The sequence below is a fragment of the Scyliorhinus torazame genome, chromosome 30 (genome assembly GCF_047496885.1).
Source record: "Scyliorhinus torazame isolate Kashiwa2021f chromosome 30, sScyTor2.1, whole genome shotgun sequence".
NCBI classification, from domain to species: Eukaryota; Metazoa; Chordata; class Chondrichthyes; order Carcharhiniformes; family Scyliorhinidae; genus Scyliorhinus; species Scyliorhinus torazame.
The window spans coordinates 5,981,449-6,008,735 of NC_092736.1; the positions used below are offsets into that span (position 1 = coordinate 5,981,449).

General features: G+C 46.3%; 1 protein-coding gene across 2 annotated transcripts; it reads left to right on the top strand.

Moving 5' to 3' along the window:
- The first annotated feature begins 832 nt into the window (after positions 1–832).
- LOC140404329 (protein unc-45 homolog A-like) lies at positions 833–27,242 on the top strand. 2 transcript variants are annotated; one of them, XM_072492708.1, is made up of 20 exons: positions 839–899; positions 2,463–2,621; positions 2,759–2,795; positions 3,147–3,322; positions 3,879–3,971; positions 5,589–5,756; positions 6,540–6,708; positions 6,984–7,154; positions 8,457–8,628; positions 10,099–10,399; positions 11,070–11,164; positions 12,409–12,550; positions 13,176–13,316; positions 14,572–14,699; positions 16,238–16,304; positions 18,507–18,620; positions 19,352–19,467; positions 21,249–21,366; positions 22,055–22,210; positions 23,927–27,242. In XM_072492708.1, exons 1-20 carry the CDS (start codon positions 840–842, stop codon positions 24,197–24,199), a joined length of 2,856 nt encoding a protein of 951 aa, XP_072348809.1. In that variant the 5' UTR covers position 839; the 3' UTR covers positions 24,200–27,242. The 2 variants fall into 2 exon arrangements, with proteins under 2 accessions (XP_072348810.1, XP_072348809.1); XM_072492709.1 differs by lacking the exon at positions 2,759–2,795 and having other exon boundaries at positions 833–899.
- The last annotated feature ends 45 nt before the right edge of the window (positions 27,243–27,287 follow it).

Here is a 27,287-nt window from a genome sequence, read left to right on the forward strand (position 1 = left end):
TAATTGGCAAAATGTTAAAAAAATTATTTTAAAAAGGACTATTTTTATATGATGACAGATTCCTCGCCCCAGTCGATGTTGGTGCAACAGAGGAGCACCATTGAGTGCAAGAGTAGCAGTGAGACGATGTTACGTGACAACAGTCAATCAGTCGATTTTCTCCCCCAGGAATATACTTTATTAAAAAAGTAATACAATGCATGTTTTTAAAAAATAAATTGAGAGTACCCAATTCTTTTCTTTTTCCTATTAAGGGACAATTTAGCGTGGCCAATTCACCTACTCTGCACATCTTTTTGGATTGTGGGTGTGAGAACCACGCAGACACGGGGAGGATGAGCAAACACCACACAGTCACCCGGCACCAGGATCGAACCTGGGTCCTTGGTGCCATGAGGCAGTAGTGCTAACCACTGCACCACCGTGCGGCCCCCTCATAAAATGCAAGTTTGACATTCTGTAAAGAACACCACACAATTGGTTAAATACAGTACAGCCCGTTTGGGAACCTCACTCCAATCACAATGCTCATTACAGTGACATTGCATTTAAACATTCTGATGCAAACAGCACTAAGGATTTGACACTGCCTCCAGATATTACTCTACAGTTGCAGAGATAATAAATAAGACATTTGCAGAAGAAACTTCCTCTGGGTTTTCATTTCAATTAATGCAGTTGTATGAAGTTAAATCTTAAAGGTCACAATGCTGGATACAGATGTTGGCAGCTGTGTTTCACATGGACTGTCCTGTTGGATTGGACATGCCCCAGCGCCACTGCCAGCCCCGGACACGCCCCCTGACCGCGATTGACAGCTCCGTCCCGTGACGTCATCAATGCGCGACGCAGGTCCGGCCTCAATCGCCAGGGCAACCCGAGTAAAGATGGCGGAGAAGGTAGGAAGACTTCGGGGTGGGCCTGGGGCCTGGGAGGGGAGAGGGAGCTGAAGGCGGGGCCGGGGGAATAAATTCACGGGAGCTCGGGGAGTCCTGAGGCTTCCTCCTGATTCTTCCCCAATCCCAGAGGCAGGGGTGTGGCTAGATACAGAGTGAAGCTCCCTCTATACGGTCCCCATCAAACACTCCCAGGGCAGGTACAGCACGGGGTTAGATACAGAGTAAACCTCCCTCTACACTGTCCCCATCAAACACTCCCAGGGCAGGTACAGCACGGGGTTAGATACAGAGTAAACCTCCCTCTACACTGTCCCCATCAAACACTCCCTGGACAGGTACAGCACGGGGTTAGATACAGAGTAAAGCTCCCTCTACACTGTCCCCATCAAACACTCCCAGGACAGGTACAGCACGGGGTTAGATACAGAGTAAAGCTCCCTCTACACTGTCCCCATCAAACACTCCCAGGACAGGTACAGCACGGGGTTAGATACAGAGTAAAGCTCCCTCTACACTGTACCCATCAAACACTCCCAGGACAGGTACAGCACGGGGTTAGATACAGAGTAAAGCTCCCTCTACACTGTCCCCATCAAACACTCCCAGGACAGGTACAGCACAGGGTTAGATACAGAGTAAAGCTCCCTCTACACTGTCCCCATCAAACATTCCCAGGACAGGTACAGCACAGGGTTAGATACAGAGTAAAGCTCCCTCTACACTGTCCCCATCAAACACTCCCAGGACAGGTACAGCACGGAGTTAGATACAGAGTAAAGCTCCCTCTACACTGTCCCCATCAAACACTCCCAGGACAGGTACAGCACGGAGTTAGATACAGAGTAAAGCTCCCTCTACACTGTCCCCATCAAACACTCCCAGGACAGGTACAGCACGGGGTTAGATACAGAGTAAAGCTCCCTCTACACTGTCCCCATCAAACACTCCCAGGACAGGTACAGCACAGGGTTAGATACAGAGTAAAGCTCCCTCTACACTGTCCCCATCAAACACTCCCAGGACTGGTACATCACGGGGTTAGATACAGAGTAAAACTCCCTCTACACTGTCCCCATCAAACACTCCCAGGACAGGTACAGCACAGGGTTAGATACAGAGTAAAGCTCCCTCTACACTGTCCCCATCAAACATTCCCAGTACAGGTACAGCACAGGGTTAGATACAGAGTAAAGCTCCCTCTACACTGTCCCCATCAAACATTCCCAGGACAGGTACAGCATGGGGTTAGATACAGAGTAAAGCTCCCTCTACACCGTCCCCATCAAACACTCCCAGGACAGGTACAGCACAGGGTTAGATACAGAGTAAAGCTCCCTCTACACTGTCCCCATCAAACACTCCCAGGACAGGTACAGCACGGGGTTAGATACAGAGTAAAGCTCCCTCTACACTGTCCCCATCAAACACTCCCAGGATAGGTACAGACCGGGGTTAGATACAGAGTTCACCAATTCAGTACTAAATAAGGGCCAGTTATTCCCACGATTACCCATAAAGAACTAGATAGAAACTGCCTAAGGTTGCAGAATTTTCTTGTTGCAGACCAGTGTGGCTGTGCTGCGGGAGGATGGCAACAAACATTTTAAATTGGGAGACTACGAGAGCGCGTTGTCCTGCTATACACAGGCAATTGAGCTTTCCCGGGACGTTTCAGAGGGCATGATTCTTCACCGAAATAGAGCAGCCTGCTACCTTAAACTTGTGAGTACAAATACAAGGACGAAAATTTTACAGATGACCTTTTGAAATCTGGTTAATCAAGTAATTGTAGTTACTGATTGCTTAATCTGCTCAGTCCTGTTGTTTATTTTTGTGTGATTACTTCCATTATTTATTAGGACGAGTATGAAAAAGCTGAAGCTGATGCTGCAAGAGGTGGGTGATGAGAAATAAACTTTGCATTTATCACATATCAGGGTTGCCATGTTTACTTGGCTGTCCTCGAATGTTTTAATCGGGAATCACCTGAATACCGTTCGTGTGTGTGTGCACCACTCACTTTGAGGGGGCTGATGGGATTATTCAGATTGCACCATGAGGACAAGCACTGTTCTGAACTTGGCCAGTCCAGAAACGTCCACCCCCAAAAAATCTATCCAAATTATCTCTCGATTCATTCCCCAGTGGGCAGTAGATGCTAACCGTTAGTTCCCCTTGATTAAGGTTGTTAAATCTCTGTAGAGTTCCTCATTGACTCTCAGGCAATGATTGTCTGTTTGTTCTCAGTGATTGCGGTGAATGGGAAGGATGTGAAGGCTCTGTTCCGTAGGAGCCAGGCCCTGCAAGAACTGGGGAGACTGGATCAGGCATTTGCTGATATCCAGAGATGTGCTGTTCTGGAACCAAAGAATAAAGTATTTCAGGAATCGCTGCGACAAATTGCGACAAAGGTCCAGGAAAAGGTAAGGGATGAATGGATCGATGGATAGAAGGAGGAGTCGGATTGGGGGAGCAGGGAACTAAATAGTTGGAAGAGTCAGATTGGCAAGGGAGAGAAGTGTGTGTGCTTCTAAGATATGATAGTGAAGATTCCGAACTGCAATTGTCTTTGTCCTTTTAACCCGGGTCTTCGTATTGTCAGTATCTCATGGTATGAAGATTGACTTCAGTTTCTTAATACAGTACGGAACCTGACAAGGCAGCTTACCCATGCATTCACTGTGTTATCACTGTGCTTAAATAAATTATAACAGGGCATGTGAAATATTCATACAATTCTAGAGTCTATCATTTCAAATTTGCGCTGTTTTGAGAGAGTTCTTGGATTTGTTTGCAAGAAGCATATCGCTCAATATTGAAGTGTAAATTTAAAAAACAATTCCCTCAAAATATTGAAGTTGCACCAATTATCAAAGATGCCTAATATCACCCAGGACTGTTGAGCTTTAGTCTGCTGATGTGTTCTTTTTATTCCCAGTGTGAGGTCCCCAATGTGTTGAATGTCTTCCTCCATTCCAGGTCCGACTACAGTCTTCCACTGATGCCCGTGTGGAGCAGATGTTTAACATCCTCTTGGATCCTGGTGAGAAAGACTCTGAGAAGAAGCAGAAGGTATGTGCTTTCCTGAAACTGTTTGTTCAGTACTTGATGCAGGTCGCGAATGTCTGGGTCAGCGATAGCTGTTCCTTGGTTTGCAATACAGTGTAATGCCAGGTGTACAATGTTTTCATTCTGTATTCTCCTTGAACTGTGGAGAAGCAGTCGGCAATGTAATTTTAAATTCTTTCCTCTCCTGCATGGATTGAACCATAATGAGTCTTGTAGCATTAGTTAATGACCAGGTAGTTAGTTTTGATCATGTTCACTGAATGATAAATTCCAGCTGGATATTGAAAAAAATCCCTGCTTTTCTCTGACTCGTGGCATCCTTTGCAATTTCTTGAGAAAGTTGGTTTAACAATCTCAACCGAAGGGCAGCACGGTGGCACAGTAGGTTAGCACTGCTGCCTCACGGCGCCGAGGTCAAAGGTTCGATCCCGGCTCTGGGTCACTGTCCGTGTGGAGTTTGCACATTCTCCCCGTGTTTGCGTGGGTTTCGCCCCCACAACCCAAAGATGTGCAGGGTAGGTGGATTGGCCACGCTAAATTGCCCCTTAATTGGAAAAATGAATTGGGTACTCTTCAGGGGCAGCACAGTAGCATTGTGGATGGCACAATTGCTTCACAGCTCCAGGGTCCCAGGTTCGATTCCGGCTTGGGTCACTGTCTGTGCGGAGTCTGCACATCCTCCCCGTGTCTGCGTGGATTTCCTCTGGGTGCTCCGGTTTCCTCCCACAGTCCACAGTTGTGCAGGTTAGGTGGATTGGCCATGATAAATTGTCCTTAGTGTCCAAAATTGCCCTTAGTGTTGGGTGAGCTTACTGGGTTCTGGGGTTAGAATGAAGGTGTTTACCTTGGGTCGGGTGCTCTTTCCAAGAGCCAGTGCAGACGCGATGGGCCGAATGGCCTCCTTCTGCACTGTAAATTCTATGATAATCTCAACCGAGAGAATGCTCCTTGATAGTGCAACACTCCCTCCGTTCTGCACTAAGGGCACTTTTGTTATATCTTTAGACCAAAAGTACAAAAACAATAGGATTGCAGAAGCACGTGGGTTTGATGCAAGATTAACAGAGGTTTATTGAATCGGTTTTCACTGTACAAGGTTTGGGAATCGATCCCTAAAAGCCCACAAAGTAGCCGAAAATGTCATGTGACTCTGATCTTAAAGAGAAATTGCACACAACTACAATAACCCACACATTTCATTTCATTTTCATTTCATTTCATTTCACATGTAAAACTTAAATGTGGAGATGCTGGCGTTGGACTGGGGTGGGCACAGTGAGAAGTCTTACAACACCAGGTTGAAGTCCCAACAGGTTTGTTTCGAATCACTAGCTTTCGGAACGCAGCTCCTTCCTCAGGATTCACCTGAGGGAGGAGCTGCGCTCCGAAAACTAGCGATTCGAAACAAAGCTGTTGGACTTTTAACTGGAGTTGTAAAATATCGTACTATAAAACTTGAGTTAGTTGTCACGTCCTGACATGGAGTTTGACATTCTGACTCTTGAGTTAACAATGCTATCAATTGAGCCGCAGCTGAAATTTAAATAAAAATATAAATTTTTGAAACCGAGAGTTTCCATTTCTGAGACAATGATCTTTAATATTTTCTTTCCTCTCTAGGCTATTCAGAATCTGATTGTTCTTGCTCGGGAAGATGCAGGAGCTGAAAGGATTTTTCGCAGCGATGGAGTGCGTCTCCTCCAGAAGATGTTGGACACTGGGAATGTGGAGATGGTGCTGGCTTCGCTGCGGACTCTAGTGGGGTTGTGTTCAGGCCACCAATCCCGGGTTAGTCAGGCAGAGAAAGTTTGAAAGAAACGAAAAACTACCCTCCATTCTTTTTAAATAATTAATTATCCATGAAGCTGGCATCTTTGCTCTATAATAATAATCTTTATTGTCACAAGTAGGCTTACATTAACACTGCAATGAAGTTACTGTGAAAAGCCCCTAGTCGCCACACTCCGGCGCCTATTTGGGAACACTGAGGGAGAATTCAGAATGTCCAATTCACCTAACAGCACGTCTTTCAGGACTTGTGGGAGGAAACCGGAGCACCCGGAGGAAACCCACGCAGACACAGGGAGAACGTGCAGACTCCGCACAGACAGTGACCCTGGTGCTGTGAAGTAACAGTGCTAACCACTGTGCTACCGTGCCACTCTACAGAGCCACCTAGTGACCAGAGATTCCATCTTGACAGATGGTGCAGCAAAACTGAATTGGAAATTTTAAATTCAATTTCTATTTATATAATTCCTTTAGTGTAGTCAAAAGCTTTCAGGAGCTTCACAGAAATGTCATCAAACAAAATTTGGCTGCAGGAAGTAATGTCTCTGGGTAGGAAGTGAGAGCTTTGTAAAATATATTTATAATTATTTTTGCTCCTGCTGTGAATTTTTGAGTCAATCATCCATCAGTGATGACTGCTAATGTTCTGTGCAAATGACACTCCACCATCATCAGAAATGAATCCCGTTTAGCTGTTTGGTTGTGGAAATAATTTGCATTTATAGAACACTTAAGTGTTTATCTAAAAAGCCTGTGTTAAGGTTTGATTCCTGTTTGCAGACGGTGGTGATTTTGCATGCAATAGGGATGGACAGGTTCTGTCGTGTGATGGGCAGTGACGAGGAGCAGGTTTCCCTGGCAGCGTGCAATGTCCTGCAAGGCATGTTCGATTCACTGCAAGGCGGAATAAAAAGTGATCTCCGAGGCAAAGAGGAGGCACTGGTTGTCGGTGAGTGATGTGACTCTTGTGTGAGAATAGAATCTCGTTCTTTGTAGCAGGAGTTTGACTGTCGCTATCTGTTTTCTGCAGCAAAAGTGCAGTTTTATTTTAGATATCTGGCATTGTCCTTTAGAAAGGGGCCCCTGAGGATGTGTTGAATTGGGGGGGGGGGGGGTACTCTGTAGCGTGTTGTACTGGGTCCACACAGGGAAATGTTTGACCATGACTTGAATACAAATTAATCCGCATTGTCAAATAACTGATGATTTTTCATTGATCTTTAGAACCTATGAAAGATTTGAAAATGATGGTGCACCAACTACTGGAGATGTTGATTCAGCGCCAGGTTTCCACCCATGGCCGAGACAATTCCACAAACCTCCTGATTAAGAACGTTCCACGGAAATCCTTACGGGACCCCAACAATGCTATGACGATCTGGGTAATCGATCAAGGTAAGGCATAAACTGAGGGAACCAGGTGCCTGCGTGGTTTTGCCTGTGTTGGAGAAGCCACTTGTTTAATACGTGTTTGGTGTGGCTAACATTTATTATTGTGGGTCCAGAGTCCGATTTGGCCAGGCAACAGAATTTCATCCAAAAAGGGCACTAGTGAACTGAATTGATTGTTGTGACAAACCAGTGGTTCATATTCACAATTACTGATTTGATCCCGATTTATTACTCCAGATTTGGTTTGAGTACCTGATTTTAAGGTCTATGGTGGGATTTAAATTCATGTCTCTGGATTGTTAGTCCAGGCGTCTGGATTACTGGTCCAGTAACATAATCATGATGCTACCATTCCCCTGTTTTACAAGGCTGATCAGGTACAACATTCAGCTTTGACAAAGGGTTACGTTAGCTCTCTTCTCTCTTGACAGAAGCTGCCAGACCTGCTTGAGATTTGCCAGCATTTTCTCTTTTGGTGACAACGTTCAAACCTATGTGCTGTTAATTTGTAGATTCCCTGAGCCACAGACCCTAACTAATGCCGTTCTGGTTTTGGATTTATTTACCAGTGCGGTAACAATGTTAAGAGGAGCTCTTTTCAAACCTCCAATCCAAGACTCAAATGAGATCAAGCAGGGAGTAAGCAATCAATAGGGTCAGAATAAAAATAAAACTAGAAATGGCTGAAAACACTCAGCAGGTTTGGCTGCATAAGTGCAGAGAGGCACTGACATTTCAGGTTGATGATCTTGCATTGGAACGGGCTACCTGGGTTTAGAGGGTCTGACTATCTGATCCCATTGGCAGCTTGTGGAGGTGCCTGTCCCACTGACAAAATGAAACTAAAATATATAGACATTCCTTGAGGAGTTATGTTGTGGCATGGTGCATCGTGACCAGAGGTTTAAGACATAAACCTGTGAGCATTGTATGCGGCCGTAGTGAGGAGGAATTTACAGAGCTGGTAGAGAGACATCACCTCGCCTTCACGGAGAAGCTGGCCTAGTCTGATGACTAATTTCTATTCCCTGTCCAAATGCAGCAGAGGGGTGTGTGCTTTGAGAAGGTCTCTTTACTGCATACAAGGTTAGAGCAAAGAGGGCGGAAAGGCTTTTGTGAGGTGGGGGTATTCCAACGTGGATGCCGTTTAATTCAATTACGTTGAAATATATGGAGTTTTCAGCACAGAAACTAGCTGCTTGGTCCAACAATTCGTATGTTGATGTTTATACGCCACATGAGCCTCCTCATTTCTCTATCCCACTCTATCAATGTATCTAATTGTCTTCTGTCTGTGGTGATCAGGAATGAAGATGATTCTGGAAGTGGCTGGTACAGTTTCGGAAATTCCTGACAGCCTTTCAGTAACGGACAGTGGTCGGATGAGCGTGTCGGTGCTGCTAAACAAACTTTACGACGATCTCAAATGTGATGCAGAGCGAGAAGCCTTTAACAAACTCTGTGAAGATTATGTCAGGTAGAGAATTGAATGACAAAGGGGACTGGAAGGTACTTCAGTTCGTGCTCTGTGCTGAGGGTAGCTTTTAAAAAAAATAAATTTAGAGTATCCAATTATCTTTACCAATTAAAGGACAATTTTAGCTTGGCCAATCCGCCTACCCTGCACATCTTTTTGGGTTGTGGGGGTGAGACCCTTGCAGACACGGGGAGAATGTGCAAACTCCATACGGACAGTGATCTGGCGCCGTGATGCAGCGGTGCTAACCAATGCGCCACCCTGTGTTGAGGTGATCTGATAACAACAGAACATAGAACAGTGCAGAAGGAGGCCATTCGGCCCATCGAGTCTGCACCGACCCACTTAAGCCCTCACTTCCACCCTATCCCCGTAACCCAATGACCCCTCCTAACCTTTTTGGTCACTAAGGGCAATTTATCATGGCCAAGCCACCTAACCTGCACGTCTTTGGACTGTGGGAGGAAACCGGAACACCCGGAGGAAACCCATGCAGACACGAGGAGAACGTGCAGACTCCGCACAGATAGTGATCCAGTGGGGAATCGAACCTGGGACCCTGGCGCTGTGAAGCCACAGTGCTATCCACTTGTGCTATCGTGCTGCCCACGGTAGTGTCCCTCAATAGCGTCCCTCTTCACAGTAAGAGAAAATCAGCCACAGTTCTGATATCTAACCAGCGACTCCTGCTGGAAGAGGAACCTGTTGAGGCTTGGTCCTCACAGTTGAACACTTGTCCCAGTATTAAAATTCCTCCCTGACCTTTCCCCCTCCATTTCTCTGTCGCCTCCGCAGCTCTACAACCCTCTGAGTTCCTCGCACCTCTCCAATCCTGGCTTCTTGAGCATCCCTGATTTGAATCCCCATTGGTTGTTGTGCTTTCAGCTGCCCAGACCCCATGATCTTTTGTTTTGATTTGTTCTTGAGACGTGGGTGTCATGGGCGGGGCCAGCATTTGTTGCCCATCCCTAATTGCCCTTGACTTAAGTGTCTTGCTCGGCCATTTCAATGGGGGCAGTTAAGAATCAACTGCATTGTTGAGTGGGTCTGGAGTCACGTGTAGGCCAGACCAGGTTAGGATGGCAGATTTCCTTCCCTGAAGGACATTAGTGAACCAGAAAATCAGCAATGGTTTCATGGTCATCATTAGACTTTTCATTCCAGATTTTTATTGAATTCAAATTTCCTCATCTGCCTTGTGGGATTCGAACCTGGTACCCCGGAGCATTATCCCGGGTGTGTGGATTACTAGTCCTGTCACAATACCACTACACCACCGTCTCCCCACATTCCCTTACTAAATGTCTTCACCTCTCTACCTTCCTCGTTTAAGACTCTCCTTAAACCTACCTTTCTAAGCAAGCGTCTTCTCACCGATTCTAATATCTCCTCGCCTGACTTGGTAACAGGAGGTTCTCTTGGAATAAAGTAGAGAAAAAAAAACTGCAGCTGAAACTCTTTTCTGCGCAGGGACCGCTTTGAGTCTTCCGGAATGGACGGAAAGCTGCAAGCCGTCCAGACTGTGTCCACCCTGCTCCAGGGACCCTCGGAAGTTGGAAATCGGGTGCTCGAGATGAGCGGGATCTTGGAGTGTATGATCGCGTTGTGCAGCTCCGAACGGGAGATCGACCAGCTGGTTGCTGTGGAAGCTCTTATTCACGCTGCAGGCAAGTCGAAGCGGGCTTCGTTCATCACTGCAAACGGGGTGACCCTGCTGAAGGACATCTACAAGAGGAATGAAAGTGATCAAATCAAGATTCGTGCTCTGGTGGTAAGGTTATGACAATTTCATTGGGCAAACGTTTAGGGTAGTGGGCGGCAAACGTTTTATGGACAGCCACGCAACTCGTCTTGTTTCATTTCTCCTTCCCAAAACGAAGAGAGGAGGTTAAAAAATAAACTCCCTGCCCTATCACATAGCACCCTGATTCCTCCGGGCTGTAGTGATTTAATGATCTAATGGATCTGTAATGAGTTAACCCATCCCTGCCAAATTGGTACGAAAGGTGCTACAATACCCCTGGATTCTGTAGGGGTGACTTTGATTGTTACAGCACCACTACTGACAATTGCACATGTCTGAATATCAGATTTTGCCCCTTGTTGAATAATTGCTAAAATGCAGTCTAGTTTCACTTGTGAAGAGAGGTTACTTTACTCCAATGAGTCAGTACCATCAGGAATGGTGTGGAGGGGGGCAGACAGGGTTGGAAATAATATTTGTTAAAAATATTAGAGAGAGAACACTTCGAACATAAAATGCTGTCCACATTCTGGAGCGTCTCTTCTCCGACCCATCTGATTAACAGCGGGAGATTACTGAGATTTTCTACACAGAGGACACTTTGATTCTGGCTTCACCATCTTATAGACACGGTCCAAACTTTGAAGGTTGAGCCTGTGTCATGTAACCCCAGCGCTTTATCCGCTTCCTTTTACAGGGTCTGTGCAAGGTGGGGTCTGCGGGTGGAACAGACTATAGCATGAAGCAGTTTGCTGAAGGTTCAACCTGCAAACTGGCAAAGCAGTGCCGCAGGTGAGCTGGTGTCTGCTATTCTGGTGCTGTGAGTGCAGTTGTGATGCTATGAATCGATTGCAGGGAGAGTGAAAGAGCAGGCTCCTGTGCCTTTTAACTGAGGATGGAGAAGAATCCTTTCGAGAAAGAGGAATCTCAATAATTCTTGCTTATGTGGGATGCTGGGGAATAGAACGTCCTATTTTAAAAAGCACCCTCTACTTTGCCCTGAACAATGTGCTTTAGTTCCAACCTCCGAAGAATACCTCCTACTGCATCAGTGTGGCATTTTTGCACTTCCCACACCATGTATACTCTGGTTCCTCTCGATGAGATTGCCGACTAAGAAGAGTTTTGTGCTGAACTTGGATAATTAGCAGGAATTAGATTTTGTGGGTTCGTTAGTCTGCAGGGGCAAATTGCGGTGACCTTTTGGTGCGTTTTTGTGGGTATGTGTCCGTATTCATGGCGTTGCGACCTGGCCAAATGATTGGATTGGATTTGTTTATTGTCACATGTGCTGAGGTACAGTGACAAGTATTTTTCTGCGAGCAGCTCAAACAGATCACTTAATACATGAAAATAATAAAAAAGAAAATACATAAAAGGGCAAATGACACTGCTGCGCTCCAAATAGAAGTTTCACTGGCTTTATGGAGATCAATATCAGTTTGATTTGAAAAGATTAAGTACAATTACACACAGCCTACAACACAGAACCAGGACGTACGGTGTTTATGCTCCACGTGAGCTTCCTCCCACTCCTATTCACCCCATCCTATCATCCGCTCCCAAGTGTGTATCCAGTTTCCCCATAAATTTATCCATACTATTCACCTCGGCTACAGATAACGATTTCTATATTCTCGCCACTCTCTGATTAAACAGGTTTCTCCTGTATTCTTATTCGGGTTTACGGCCCCTAGTTCTGGTGTTCCCAACGAGTGGAAACATCTTTTCTTGATCTACCCTATTGGAACTCTTAATAATTGTAAAGACCTCTATCGGGTCACCCCTTCAACCTGGGCTTTCAGATCTCCAGACGGTTCAGCCTGGTTTATTTTGATTTCTTAACTGTATCAGATCCACAATACGTGAACAATATAAAAACTGCCCGAGAGAGGAGAGCAGTGGGGACAGAAACTGAAAGTGCAACTATGTTAACTACTGTTGCAGTGGCTGTTAATGGGCTTTGAACTGAACGAGGTGGTGTAAAGCGGTAGATGAGGCTCTTGCTGATTGCACTGCTCTTCCACTCCCGCCAGGTGGCTATGCAACGACTCGATTCAGCCCAGCACGCGGCGATGGGCGATGGAGGGACTGGCCTATCTGACCTTTGACGCTGACGTGAAGGAGGAGTTTGTGGACGATCAGCCTGCGGTACAGGCTATGTTTGAACTGGCAAAGGTAAACGGCCGACAGAGAGCCCGTTAAAGGAAAAAGCCGAAGCCAAGTGTGTTCAGTGGTCTGGATCCCAGCCTCTGGCTTCACCCTTTCGATTGCCGGAGCAGCTGTGACATGTGCACCCATCAAGGGGCAACATGTGTTTGGCTTTCCATGACGTTATACAGAAATTATGTTCAAGCCCACCAGTGAACTTTTGTGTGGGTGGGTGTGAGTGGGTGGGTGGGTGAGCGTGTGTGTTTGTGGGTGGGTGGGTGGGTGAGAGTGTGTGGGTGTGTTTGTGGGTGGGTGTGGGTGGGTGGGTGGGTGTGTGGAACTGAATATCATCAGGAGGAGCCCCAGTTGGGAGACAATGGGAGTTTGAAACATAATCTACAGATGATCTAATAAAAGCAAATTACTGCGGATGCTGGAATCTGAAACAAAAACAGAAAATGTGGGACAATCTCGGAAGGTCTCAGACCAGCTGAGATTGTCCAGCATTTTCTACTAATCTACCTCGGTTGCTTATGACAAAATCCAACATTTCTATTTTCTGAATCATTGTGAGATGAATGATCTGTGTTTGCTGATCTTCTGTCCTTCCTGTTTTGTGCGCAACAATGTTTTGCTTTTGTTCCCTTCCCAGTCAGAAGAAAAAACCGCACTCTTTGCAGTCGCGTCAACCCTTGTAAACTGCACAAACAGCTACGATAAGGAGACCCCTGATCCACAGCTTCTGGAACTGGCCAAGTATGCCAAGCAGCATGTGCCAGAGGAGCATCCAAAGGTACAATAGTCACTGCCCGTCTTTACAGGGAACGATGCGTGTTACTCTTGCTCTGCCTGTGAGCCGAATCGGATCCTCCCCACAGTCTGTGCTGAGTTAGATGGTCCTCTGTGCTGCTTGTAACAGGCAGAGGAAATAATCACCCCTGCTTCTATCCCTGACTTCTGTGAGGATTGTGCCTGTGAGGGCGTTAGTGGAAACCTGATTGAACACAGCTGTGACTTTCCTGTACAGTCCATCGAGTAGCCTGCTGACTCTCTGTCTCAGTCCACTCACTAAAAACAGCCTTAGGTGAGCAGGTGGGGCTGTTAACCCTTCCCAGAATGATCACAGGAACACCCCTTGTTGTCCATCAAATCTGTGCAGCTGATTGTCTCTACATCTCGCCTAGTTTAATTCCACTCCCGGCGCTTTTAAAATCTCAGTTACTGTAATCCCATTTTCCTGCTCACTTTAATATTCCTCTTTTTTGTTTTCCAAACGACTGTAACTTTTTTTTAAAGAAGTAAAATTGTAGGAACAGGAGGCGACCCCTTGAACCTGTTCTACAATTCAATTAGACCATGGCTGATCTTCTCCTGAACCCCATACCCATCGCTATTCCTTATCCCTTCATATAGGGAGGAAGTTCCAGATGTCAATCCTTGTGAAGCAATGCTTCCCTTTTTTCAGTGCATATCAGTGGTTTCTGGCAGAGAGTTTCACTTAAAAAAAATTTTTTTTTACTAAGGATTTTTATGTTGTACAAAACAAAGGCAACCGTGAACATACATTGAAAATAACAGAAAAGAAAAGGAAAAGAAAAAAAAAGAGGGAAAAAAATAAATATGTGTCAGTTGTCTTTTGTTATTTACGTCAGTTGCGGCCTCTTGCTCTGCGTTCTCCAGTAGGTGCTTATGTCCAACTGGGTCCCCAACCTTCCTCTCCCGCCTTTTCTTCCTGACCCCCCTCCCCATCTGGCGCGCCTTCTTCCCTCTTCAGCTTCTATGTCTTGTTCCTGTTTGGTTGGCATAGCGCAGTGTATTTTGTTATTTGCTGAGCCTGGTTGGGCTCCCTGCTTCTTTGTTTCCCCCCCCCCCCCCACTTTGTTTGCATTTGTTGTTGTGTCGTGACTTTCGGCTCCCTCTGGCTTACTGGCTGTTGGGAGTTTCAATTTCTAACCACCCCATGAGCTTAAGGACGTTTTTTCCATCCCGCGCCTCAATTCCTTTTGAGAACTGATTTGGCGCTAACAATGACATTTTATGATTTGCAGGATAAACCCAAGCATGTGGGGAAACGGATTGGGAAACTGCTGAAGGCAGGGGTGGTGTCGGCACTGGTGTGTATGACAAAGAAGGAGAGTCCGGTGCTGACCGATTCCTGCAAGGAGATGATTTCTCGGTATGTGTGTGGCCCCTACACTGGCATTAATCAAACTATTGTTGCATAGGGAGTGTTTCACACGCAGTGACTGACTTACTTAGTGCCTTGATGTGGGAAAACATTGAAGCTATATTGTGCACAGCAAGATGCCACAAATGGCTACAGGGGCTGTTTAGCACACTGGGCTAAATCACTGGCTTTGAAAGCAGACCAAGGCAGGCCAGCAGCACGGTTCAATTCCCATAACAGCCTCCCCGAACAGGCGCCAGAATGTGGCGACTAGTGGCTTTTCACAGTAACTTCATTGAAGCCTACTTGTGACAATAAGCGATTTTCATTTCATTTCATTTTCAGGATGTCTGAGGAAGGATTCCAGAAGGGCTCCCTGCTCTTCAAATAGTGACACGGGATCTTTCGTCTGCCTGAATCACTGCATCAAACAGAGAGGGCATCAGTCCTTTAACTCCCTCAGCAAGACACAGAAGGCTCAAGCAAGCCCTGGAGTGGGACTTGAGCCAAGAAAGAAAGACGGCATTGCAGAGCTCCCTTAGTAAAGCACTGAATTACACCAGTCTTTGGAATAGGGCCTGGCCTCACAACCTTCTGACTGAAAGATGAGAGTGCTACCACTGAACCAAACTGATGTGTAACACAACAAAACTGGGCCTGTTGTATTACTGGCTTTAGTAATCAGCCTGATTTATCCCCAGGGATTGAGAATGTTCTGGCAGAACAAGTGGTATCTCTACATACACCTGGTCCCAAAGCATTACCTTCTCTACTAGGTGCTGTAAAGCTTTAAGTCTGAGGCAGACTTGTGTATTCATTAACTAGCGAGCAAACACTATTGAGGTTTCTCAGTAGATAGATTTGAGAAGTCATAGATTTGGTTAGAGGATTAATTTCAATTTAATGTATAAAAATTAAATGCCTGTTAAGGCAGTGCATCTAAATCCTCAGATCCCAACCTCTCTCCAGGGAAAGCAAACTCGGGGTTAGAGGAATTTGAACTCTTGCCCCCGAACCTGCCCATGGCTCAGTTTATAAATTTAATACCTCGATGGCACTGAGCAAAAGCCCCACATTTAATGCTTGGTTAGCGATGCTGCCACTAACGAGTAATCTTTCTTGCTTGGAGGTCGATCTCAACATTACCAACTCCTGGGCAGCAGGGTGGCGTAGTGGTTAGTGCTGCTGCCTCATGGCGCCGAGGTCCCAGGTTCGATCCCAGCTCTGGGTCACTGTCCATGTGGAGTTTGCACATTCTCCCCGTGTTTGCGTGGGTTTCGCCCCCACAACCCAAAGATGTGCAGGGTAGGTGGATTGCCCACGCTAAATTGCCCCTTAATTGGAAAAAATGAATTGGGTACTCTAAATTTATATTAAAAAAAAACATTACCAACTCCAAGCTGGTTTGTGCTGGTGTACAGTGCTTCAAGGTTTTGGTCACTCGCATCCGAGTTAAATAGTCTTGCTTACTGCATTACCTAGCAGCCCTATACCAGAGAGTGGAAGCAGTGTAAAACTGAGAGCTTCAAAGCCTTTCTGTATTTCAGGGTGATCCTGTCTCTGGTTGAGGCCCCAGAGGATCGTGGAATCGTGGTAGCTCAGGGTGGAGGCAAGGTGAGTGTGACAGTGAGCATGTTAGCTCCTCGGCATTTCCCCAAATCAGTGGGCCTTGTAATTTCTGACTCTTTATAAAAATGCAATGTAGCCCTTGTGGGATAAAGAGTGGAGACAACAGTGAGAAGACAACAAGATGTCTAAGATCCATTAGCACCTGTAGGTATTAATTCCCTTGTCTGAAAGTACTGTCTGCTGCTAAAATATGATGGTGTGGGTGTCAACTGCCCTGCTATGTCGCTCAAGTTCACGTTCCTTTTGGCAAAGCAAAATCCCCAAGTGAAGGCTACCACCACTCAATCCGATCCTACATATTCAGAGCAGCATGGTAGCATAGTGGTTAGCATTGTTGCCTCACAGCGCCAGGGTCCCAGGTTCGATTCCCCGCTGGGTCACTGTCTGTGCGGAGTCTGCACGTTCTCCCCATGACTGTGTGGGTTTCCTGGGGGTGCTCTGGTTTCCTCCCACAGTCCAAAGACGTGCAGGTTAGGTGGATTGGCCATGCTAAATTGCCCTTAGTGTCCATAAAGGTTAGGAGGGGTTATTGGGTTGGGAGGATTGGGTGGAAGTGAGGGCTTAAGTGGGTGGGTGCAGACTCGATGGGCCAAATGGCCTCTAAGCATAAAATATAAAGCACCGAAGTAGGTCAATGTCTATGATAGTGTTTATACTCCACATGAGCTCCCTCCTGGCCTACAGAATTTCACCCCACAACCTGTCCCTCAATTACTTTCTCCTTCATGTTTAAGGGGAAGCTAGGTAAACACATCCACGCTCTTCACCTCAACTACTCCCAGTGGGAGCAAAGTCACCTTTCTGACCACTCTCCGGGTAAACCAGTTTCTCCTGAGTTTCCCATTGGTGTTATTAGTGACTACCGTATATTTTTGGTTCCTAATTTTGACTTCTCATAAGTGGAAATATATTCTCTATGAGAGCTGTGTCTAACTTAGAGATCCCTATTGTTAATTGTATATTTGTATTTAATTTTATGCAGTTAGTGGGCATTAACTGGGAATTTCACTTGAGCTATATAATAGAAATAGCCTGAAATTGTGGTTATTGAGGTAGAAGCTGTATGCTTGTAATGTGGAACTCTGAAAATAGATATTAGAGTGTGTAAAGATTGGCTCCAGTTCTATCCTTCATAAACTGGCTTTCTGGAATAGCACATCTTGTGAGGAAACTGTAACGGATCTTTAGCGCCTCTACTACCAGCATGATTATGATCAGATTAAAATTTTCAGGATAGCACGAATGCAGCTGACACCAAGTTGGGTGGGAGGGTGAGCTGTGAGGAGGATGCAGAGATCCTTCAGTGTGATTTGGACAAGTTGAGAGTGGGCAAATGAATGGCAGATGCAGTATAATTTGGAGAAATGCGAGGTTATCCACCTTGGTAGCAAAAGTGAGAAGGCAGACTATTATCTGAATGGCCATGAATCAGGAGAGGGGAATGTGCAACAAGACCTTGGTGTCCTCGTACTCCAGTCACTGAAGGTAATCATGCAGGTGCAGCATGAAGGCAAATGGTATGTTGGGCTCCATTGTGACAGGATTCAAATACAGGAGCAGGGATGTGTTGTTGCAATTATACAGGGCCTTGGTGAGGCCACACCAGGAATATTGTGTGCAGTTTTGGTCTCCTTATCTGGGGAAGGATGTTCTTGCTCTCGAGGGAGTACAGCAAAGATTTACCAAATTCCTGTGATGGCAGGACTGATGTTCGAGGAGCAATTGAATCGGATAGGATCGTATTCACTGGAGTTAGACGAATGATGGGGGAATCTCAAAGAAATCTATAAAATTCTAACCAGTCTAGACCGGGAGGATGTTCCCGATGGTGGGTGTATCCAGAACCAGGGGTCACAGTCTGAGGATACGGGGTAGACCATTTAGGACACCGATGAGAAGAAATTTCTTCACCCAGAGAGTGGTGAACCTGTGGAATTCATTATCACAGGAAATAGTTGAGGCCAAAACATTGTATGTTTTCAAGAAGCAGTTAGATATAGCACTTAGGGCGAAGGAGATCAAAGGATTTGAGGGGAAAGCGGGATTAGGTTATTGAGTGGATGGTCAGCCGTGATCATAATGAATGGCGGAGCAGGCTTGAAGGGCTGAATGGCCTCCTCTTCCTATTTTATACATTTCTATGATCACATTTAATAACCTAGTTTATTATTTCCTTCATTCCCACAGGCTCTGCTCCCTTTGGCGTCAGAAGGCACAGAGGTTGGCAAGACCAAGGCAGCTCAGGCATTGGCAAAGATCACAGTCACCTCTAACCCCGAGATTGCTTTCCCTGGAGAGAGGGTGAGACCTGACCATTTATATGCACTGCCGTAACATTTTTCTTAAAAGATAGTCTTATTCAAACTATTCAGCAGAAAATGTCATATTGTGTTGATCCATTTTAAAGATATTGATGGTACAATGATAATGTAATAACCTTTATTATTGTCACAAGTAGGATAACATTAACACTGCAATGAAGTTACTGTGAAAATCCCCTAGTCGCCACATTCCGGTGCCTGTTCGGGTATACAGAGGGAGAATTCAAAATATCCAATTCACCTAACAGCACGTCTTTCGGGACTTGTGGGAGGAAACCGGAGCACCCGGAGGAAACCCACGCAGACACTGGGAGAACGTGCAAACTCCGCACAGACAGTGACCCAAGCCAGGAATCGAACCTGGGACCCAGGCACTGTGAAGCAACAGTGCTCCTTGTCCCTCTGGAAACTGGGTCGAATTTCAGTCCCAAGCAAGGGGATGGATACCTCTCCACCTTACTGTTAAAATTCAACATAAAATAGGTTTAGATAGTCTTTAATCCAGTTCTCGGTGAACATGGCCTTCAGCGCAAATCTATCCCTATATCGCCATCACCTTCACAAAAGTGTAAGGCTGGTTGGTTTCAAAAAAAGCCACATTGGTACAGTAGGAGGCACTCTGCTGAAGTTTGGAGGCTTGGCACATTATTGTTGAGTTATGGAAGTGGCCATTGAATAAACATTTCTGTTTTGGGCTCTTCATTCCTTCAGGTTTATGAGGTAATCAGACCTTTGGTTGGCCTTTTGCACCTTGACCGCACGGGGTTGCAGAACTTTGAGTCGCTGATGGCATTGACCAATTTGGCTGGGATCAGTGAGAGGCTGCGGTAAGTGACTGGGGGAAAATGTGCTGTGGGAGGGGCTCCTCCAGTAGTTCAGTTGGATAAAACGATCCCCCTTTTAAACGATGAATCTCCACCTTCCTTCCCTATAACTGTTTCTGTATCTCTTTAGCATTGGTTGAAAAAGCTCCTTCACTATAGTAACCAGAACCGTCTTTGTCAACTCTTACAATCTTTAATTAGGTCACCTTGATCACTCCTCTTAAAAAGAAACCAACCTCAATCCCTTAGAGCGGATGCTTCCTCTTGTGGGGCATTCTCGAACGAGAGGTCATAGTTTTAGGATGAGGGGTAGCAGATTTAAACCAAGATGAGGAAAAATGACCTCTCAAAGATCGTGAATCTGTGGAATTCACTACCCCAGAGTGCGGGACATTGAGTAAAGTTAAGGAGGAGATAGACCGGTTTTCATTAGTAATGGGTTGAAGGGTTATGGAGAATGGGCAAGAGGACATTAACCACAATCGTATTGAATGGCGGAGAAGGCCCGAGAGGCTGAATTGCCGACGCCTGCTCCTAGTTCTTATGTTAAGTTTTTATATCTTTGAGTCTTTGCTTTTTTTTCAATTTTAGAGTACCCAATTATTATTTTCCAATGAAGGGGCAATTTAGCGTGGCCAATCCACCTGCCCTACACATCTTTGGGTTTGTGGGGGTGAGGCCCACATAGACGCGGGGAGAATGGGCAAATCCCACACGGACAGTGACCCGGGGCCGGGATCGAACCCGGATCCTCAGCGCCATGAGGCAGCAGTGCTAACCACTGCATCGCCGTACCGCCCCGAGTCTTTGCGTTGAGTTATTTTCCCTGTATCCTCTCGTGGCATTAATTGGTGAAGTGACAACATTTCAGAATTATTTGAAGTGACTACATTTCAGAATTAATTAAAGATTATGAGGTGATTTTCGGATGTCCTAAAGTCGCAAAACACACTTGAATTCCAAGTCTTTTTAAAAAAAAATGTATTTTATTCCAAACGTAAAAGAAAAGTTACAACATATAAACAATTCAGGCAACAAACTTACCAACACATAACCATACAGTTTGTACAAATTTTTCCGCTTTCTCGTGCCCCCTCCCTCTTTTTGGGGGGGTCCCATATCACACCGCCCCCCCCGGTGATGGCGAACCTTGCGCTGCGCGCCCCCCCCCCCCCCCCCCCCCCCAAGCGCTACCCTCCTGACCCTGCCCACCCCCAGCTCACACAATGCAAGGCACAGAAACCCCAAATCTCACCCTCGCTGCCCGGTCCGGTTGCTGCCCAGCCCCCCCATTCTCAGCTCTGCCTGCCTGGCCTCTGGTCGAGTTGCCCCACTTTAGCTGGTCACCTCACTCAAGCTAGCTCCCTGATTCCCCGAGACAGTATGCCGGTGCTTGTCTGGCCTTCTTCATACCTCCCGACTGCTGCTCACCTCTCCGCTCTTGCGTGGGTGGCCAGGCCTCAACGACTGTGTGTGCTCCTAGCCGGTACCTGGCTGCTGCTGCTGGCTCTCTGGCCTGGTGACTTCTCTTTTTGGATGGTTGCCGCCCACCCTCCTCGGCCATGGCCTGGAGGTTGAGAGTCGCCCGCTGCTCCCCTCGACGGCCGTTGGTCATCGCTGCCTCCTCACCTTGCTGAACGCTTCGCAGCAGAGGTGGACTTACACTTTTGGGGACACAGACAGTCACCCCTCAGTATGGGGCCCTCCCATTGGCCGGGGTCCCGCGCTGTGTTTCATTCTGAGGCTGGCACTAATTTACTGATTAATCTCGTGACTTCTTTCAGCCAGAAGATAATTAAGGAAAAGGCCATTCCAATGATTGAGAGCTACATGTTTGAAGACCACGAGATGATCCGATTGGCAGCGACTGAGTGCATGTGCAACATGGTCCTGAGTGAGGAGGTGCGTTGGTGCTGGATACAGAGTGTTGCTGCTTTCTTTTCACTTTGCAGCAGTTTGATCTGTGGCTGTTATAGAGTTCCTATAATGGGAATATAATATGGGTATGAAGCATGGCAATCAGGGAGGGACCAGGTATAGGGCTGGTTTAGCACACTGGGCTAAATCGCTGGCTTTTAAAGCAGACCAAGGCAGGCCAGCAGCACGGTTCAATTCCCGTACCAGCCTTCCCAAACAGGCGCCGGAATGTGGCGACTAGGGGCTTTTCACAGTAACTTCATTGAAACCTACTTGGGACAATAAGCGATTTTCATTTTTTCATTTCCCCACTCTCTGGTAACTCACCTGGGGCAGAGCTAGGGGAATGACACTTGGCTTCCAGCCCAAATGCCTAATCGTGATCATCGTCCAGTGAGAGGAAAACGCAGGTGTTTGGACATTGGGTGAGATTAACTCCTGCGGGTCAAGTAGCTTGCTGACACTCATAGCTGAAATAGTCACGTGGGTGAGCTAGAACTAATGTACAGACAACTGACTCCCAGCAAAGAGAGCAGAGGAAAACATTTTGAAAATGTGACGAGCCAAAAGAAAATTTGTCCCTTGGATTCTTGTTTTGTTGGGGCGGGGGCGGGGCGGGCGGGGGTGCACACTTTCGGCAGTCTTACCGTGTTCTGTTTGGATCTTGTTCCAGGTCCAGAAACTGTTCCTGGCTGAGGGAACAGATCGTCTCAAACTGCTGGTGCTGTACAGCGGGGAAGATGACGAGAAGCTGAGGTGTGCAGCTGCAGGGGCTGTAGCTTTCCTCACATCGCTGCAGCCAGAGCTCTGTACCAAAGTGACGCAAGTGGTGAGTGACTCTGCATCCTGTTCTTCCCTGCAGCCTCATTGTGCTGCCACTAACTTACTCATTCCTTCCTTCCTTCCTGCTTGCAGTCTGCTCCCCTCCTCTCCCAAGGGCACTAACTCCAGTGGGGATGCCAATATCTGTTGCCCCTCTGATATCCTGTCCAGGTGGTATTCTTTGCCTGTGAGCCTAGACCATGTCTGTCAGTAAGATGTTCGATTGAAGAGGGCATCACCAATGACCCTGAACTTGTTGTCACTTCACTCTCAGTCTAGATGGAATGCTACATAGCGATCAGGAATGGGAACTCCATCTGACCATGTCTATTAAGTGGCTCAATCCAGAGGTACGGAGGCTGGTTGTAGCTCCTACTGCCATCACCACCCCACACCAGGGCCTTTAAAAGCACAGTCCAGAGATTGGACTTGCGAGGTTCAGTAATGTCTGATTTGCATCAGGATGTGGGTGAGGGTGTGCAGTATCAATTGTCAAAACGTTCAAAATAAAAATAGCAAAGTCAAGGGACAGCACAAGAGAACCTATAGATCAAATTCAAACTTTTCCAACACAAATTGACACTGAGCGGCGACTGCTACTTTGTGTTCAGGCAGTGAGAATTCAGACGTGTGGTTTTAAATTTCAATTCTGGATGAACCACTACGTAGAGAACACTGTGATGAGAGTATTTAACTCCTATGGAAATCCACAACCAGTGCAGATAGCACTGTCTCTCCAGACAAGGTGTGGTGTCCATTTCACCTAGTGTACCATTAAAAATGGGTGTGTTAAAACTACAACTATTATAGGTGATGGTCCACAATGAGACAGTGCTTAAATGTGCAGCCATTTAACAGGGCAGGGAATTCCCAGGTTTAATCCCTGCCAGTGGAAAGTTCGCTGATCACAGTCCAGGCACCAGCTGCGGTGCTTTGATTGGCGTGTATCCTGGGACAGGAGTGGAGGTGAAATCCCTACATTTGGTCGCAAATGAAATACCAATGCCGAAAGCCTACAGACATCTAGGAGCGGCACGGTGGTTAGCACTGCTGCCTCACAGCACCAGGGACCCGGGTTTGATTCCAGCCTTGGGTGACTGTGTGGAGTTTGCACTTTCTACCCGTGTGCGCGTGGGTTTCCTCCGGGTGCTCCGGTTTCCTTACACAGTCCAAAGATGTGCAGATTAGGTGGATTGGCCATGCTAAATTGCCCTTAGTGTCCAAAGGTTTTGTGCGGGGGGGGGGGGGGGGGGGGGGGGGGGGGGGGGTGCCTAGGTAGGGTGCTCTTTCTTTCAGAGGGTCGGTGCAGAGTTGATGGACTGATTGCCCACCTTCTGCACTGCAAGGACTCTATTTTATGGAGATAATAATAACCAGATGATCTGTTTTGTTAGTGATGTTTAAATTCTGTGCCCATGTCCTGGAGTGGGATTTGAACCCTCAACCTACTGACTCAAGAGCTCAAGAGGTGAAAGCTACCCAAAGCTGACACCGAGTTTGTATGAGCTCTCATGGTCAAATAGCTTGCAGACACACCCCCTCAACTCGCAGTCAGAGAACAATCATTAGGAGAGCAGCCAGTGTCTGTGGAACTTGGCAGGAACCATATGAAGAGAGATAATTGGCACACTCCTCTTCTCTGCCCTGTTCCTTTTGAAACAAATTTGCACTGCAGCTGGAAGTTACATCTTTGTGCTTTATTCTCTTCCACCCCTCCTGACAGACGAGCCACTGGTTGGAGATCCTTCAAGCACTCGTGCTGAGCTCGAACCTTGACCTGCAACACCGAGGGCTTGTCATCACACTCAACTTGATGAACGCAGGGCGAGAGCTCGCAGCCCTGCTCATGGAGACGGAGATGTTGGAAATCCTGTCTGCTTTGAGCAGGGGCGGAGACGAGAAGAAATCTAAAGTGGCGGCTGTTGCCAAAGATTGCCTTGCCCAAGCAGTGGAGTACCGACTAATAAAACCCACGGAGGAGGAGACCAGTCCCTAGTGAAAGCAAACGCAAGATATTCCAGGGACACATGGACCAGCTTGCAGGCGAGAAACACTGCTACTATGTGGCACACGGCTCACTACTAATCTTCGGATCGTAAACAATCCTGCACAATGAGTGCTGCATCTTTCAATCACAGTGTTTTGTTGCATGGGGCACCTCCCCACCTCCAGGACTTGGCTCCTGTCATATTGTATAATGAAGGTATTGAAGGAATTTCCAGCAGTATCAAAATCACTTCAAGAGAAAGAGCCTCATGGTTCAGAATCCATTGGGTATTCTTATGCTCACCTCTCCATCTTATGCTAGTTTTTGGTTCATTCCCATGGCTGCCCAGACCCTCTGACCCCTGGCCCCAGTTGACCACTCTATATCTTTGGTCTCGGAGGAGTGAAAGTTAGTGGGATAATTGACAATGGAGGCCAGTGTAGACCAAGTGTGATCTTAGTCTCAGCTGCAGGATGGGTGTGCAGCTGGTTTGCTTCTGGTCAATTTCTTCCCCTGACCGTGGGAATGCTGAGGTCAATTTCACCTCCCAAGCTAACACAAGAGGGGCGATTGCAAGTTTCTCTTTGGGCAGTTTTTAATATAACTAGACAGAATATTGGGACGGCACGGTGGCGCAGTGTTTAGCAAGGCTGCCTCATGGCGCCTAGAATCCGGCTTCGATCCTAGCCCCGGGCCACTGTCCGTGTGGAGTTTGCACATTCTCCCCGTGTCTGCGTGGGTCTCACCCCCACAACCCAGGGTAGGTGAATTGGCCATGCTAAATTGCCCCTTAATTGGAAAAAAAAATGAATTGGATACTCTAAATTTATTTTTAAAAAGGGAGAACTAGACGGAATATTAATGTGAGTGGAACACTTGGGAAGATCTGCCTCTGGTCCAGCTTGGGAAGTTGTAATTTTTGATCAGAATACTTCAGTGAATATTGTAGTCCATGGCACCTTTATTGAATCCAGTCTAATATTTTACACCTATTCACTTTAGCATAGTTTGCAGCACTTTCATTATTGGCTTTGAAGGTCAGTTTAATTTGTGCTGCTACTACAGGGCAGATATTTAGCAAGACACTTGTTGGGAGGAACCTGGGAGCTCTGATTCAGCTTTGGAGTCAGTTTGAGAGTTGGTACCCGGCTTTCACAACTGACGCTGCTGCACATCAATACTAAACTTGTGGTGTGAATTCAGACTAGCATTAGTGGCTTTCTAAAAACCAGCTGTGTGAAATGAAAGGTGATGACTCTTGTTTAATTATCGAAATGTGTTTTGTCTACATTGTTCGCCTTACACATTCATTTATTTGTTTTCACTTAAGTTAAACGAAGACTGATTATCATTATTAACGATGCCTTGTGTTTAATTAACCAGAATCAGTCAAAGCTTGGCCTGCACTGTGGCTGTGCCTTTTATATTTAGGGCGAGATACGTGTGACAGATAGGAAAAGACTAGATGGTCCATCAAGGTGAAATACTTATTCCCGCTCTTACCCACAGCCATGTAATCTCTTGAGGAAGAGGCAAATAATAGCCAAGGGTAGACTCAGGGACACTAAGGGAAGGAATTCCCCTCTGACCCAAACCAGTCCAGGAAATGATAGGGCCCAAGTCTAACCAAAAAAGGGGCAGCGAGGTGGTGCAGTGTTAGCACTGCTGTCTCACGGGGCCAAGGACTCGGGTTTGATCCCGACCCTGGGTCACTGTCCGTGTGGAGTTTGCACATTCTCCCTGTGTCTGCGTGGGTCTCACCCCCACAACCCAAAGATGTGCAGGGTAGGTACATTGGCCACGCTAAATTGCCCCTTAATTGGAAAAAAAAAAAGAATCGGGCAATCTAAAGAGACACTTCTGTATGATATGACCTCCGTCCCAGTCAGGAACTAGTCCAACTCCCTCTTGAAAATGGGCAGAGATCACTAGCCACCACACCAGGTGGCAGCTCATTCTGGAGACTCACTCCTCTCCAGGAAAGGAGGAACACTCAACATCCAGACTAGTCCTACTTGTCTGCAGCTTGCACTCTACAGGTTCAATGCTGATGGGATTTCACTGGATGTCAACATGTTTACAATCTGCAATCAATACATCCAAACGTTTAAGTGTAATTCAAGGTGATAAAATCCCACTAGTCAGAGTCTAAAATCCGAAAGTGTAATACCAGTGATGCGACTGTGTTAGAAAAGTAGCAGAAGAAAAGGATTTAGTTGCAAAACAAACAAAATCACATGCACAAATGGTCACTTAACTGAGCTCCATAAAAGCTGCCAACAGCTGTGGAACAAAATAAAGTCTTCAAGAGAAACAGAGAAATAAAGGCAGTATCTGAATAAACAAGATTGCTGACTATTTTAGAGAGGAATTTTCCATTATATTTCAGAATTATGCTTCACGTTTACTGTACAGTTCCCATCAACATTAAAATTAAATAAATGCCAAGTAGCATTAATGTTTAATTTTAGGAAATGTTGCCTCATCCAACAGAGCTGGTGGAAGGCGAGATGAGCTGTACATGTAGAATTTGTCGTTAGTACAGCCTGCTCTTCTAACATGCTGCACAGTGCAGGAAGAGGTTCAACGACCTCATCTGGTGGTCAATGTAAATCATGTTGCTGTCATTGCCTCACGGACATAGCTCACTGCCGCACCAGGCAAGGCATTCATCTGTTTGACCTCCAGAAAAGCTCAGGATTGCTTTTTTAAAAAGCATGGTAGAAGTTTAGAGCACAGGAGAGGGGGTTTCATTCAGCATGTATGGATCAAGAAACCTGATCACCATCATTGTATGTATTTCTGAAACTAACATTCCCTCAGCAGGTAGGAAGATTTTAAGGCTGAAGAATTCACGTGTTAAGCTGGTTCTGTGGCTAATAGTGAACTACGTTTCTATATGTTATACATTCTTGCACTTTCGAAAAAAGTTGTCAATTATGCTATGAAGTGCAAAAATAATGTAAGCCCCACATTTATATGCTTAATCCTTCCTGGAAGCAATGTAGAGCTGCAATTTTATAAAGAACCAAAATAAAGTCACTTAATTGTATCCAGTGGCTGGACTTACTGCTCACCCTGTGCTGGGGAATGGGGT

Bases quoted from the DNA above. Each gene is read 5' to 3' on its own strand.
- LOC140404329 (XM_072492708.1), top strand. From the start codon at position 840: ATGCGCGACGCAGGTCCGGCCTCAATCGCCAGGGCAACCCGAGTAAAG. The intron at 6,709-6,983 runs GTGAGTGATGTG...ATTGATCTTTAG, and splicing joins AGAGGAGGCACTGGTTGTCG to AACCTATGAAAGATTTGAAA. The intron at 8,629-10,098 runs GTAGAGAATTGA...TTTTCTGCGCAG, and splicing joins CTCTGTGAAGATTATGTCAG to GGACCGCTTTGAGTCTTCCG.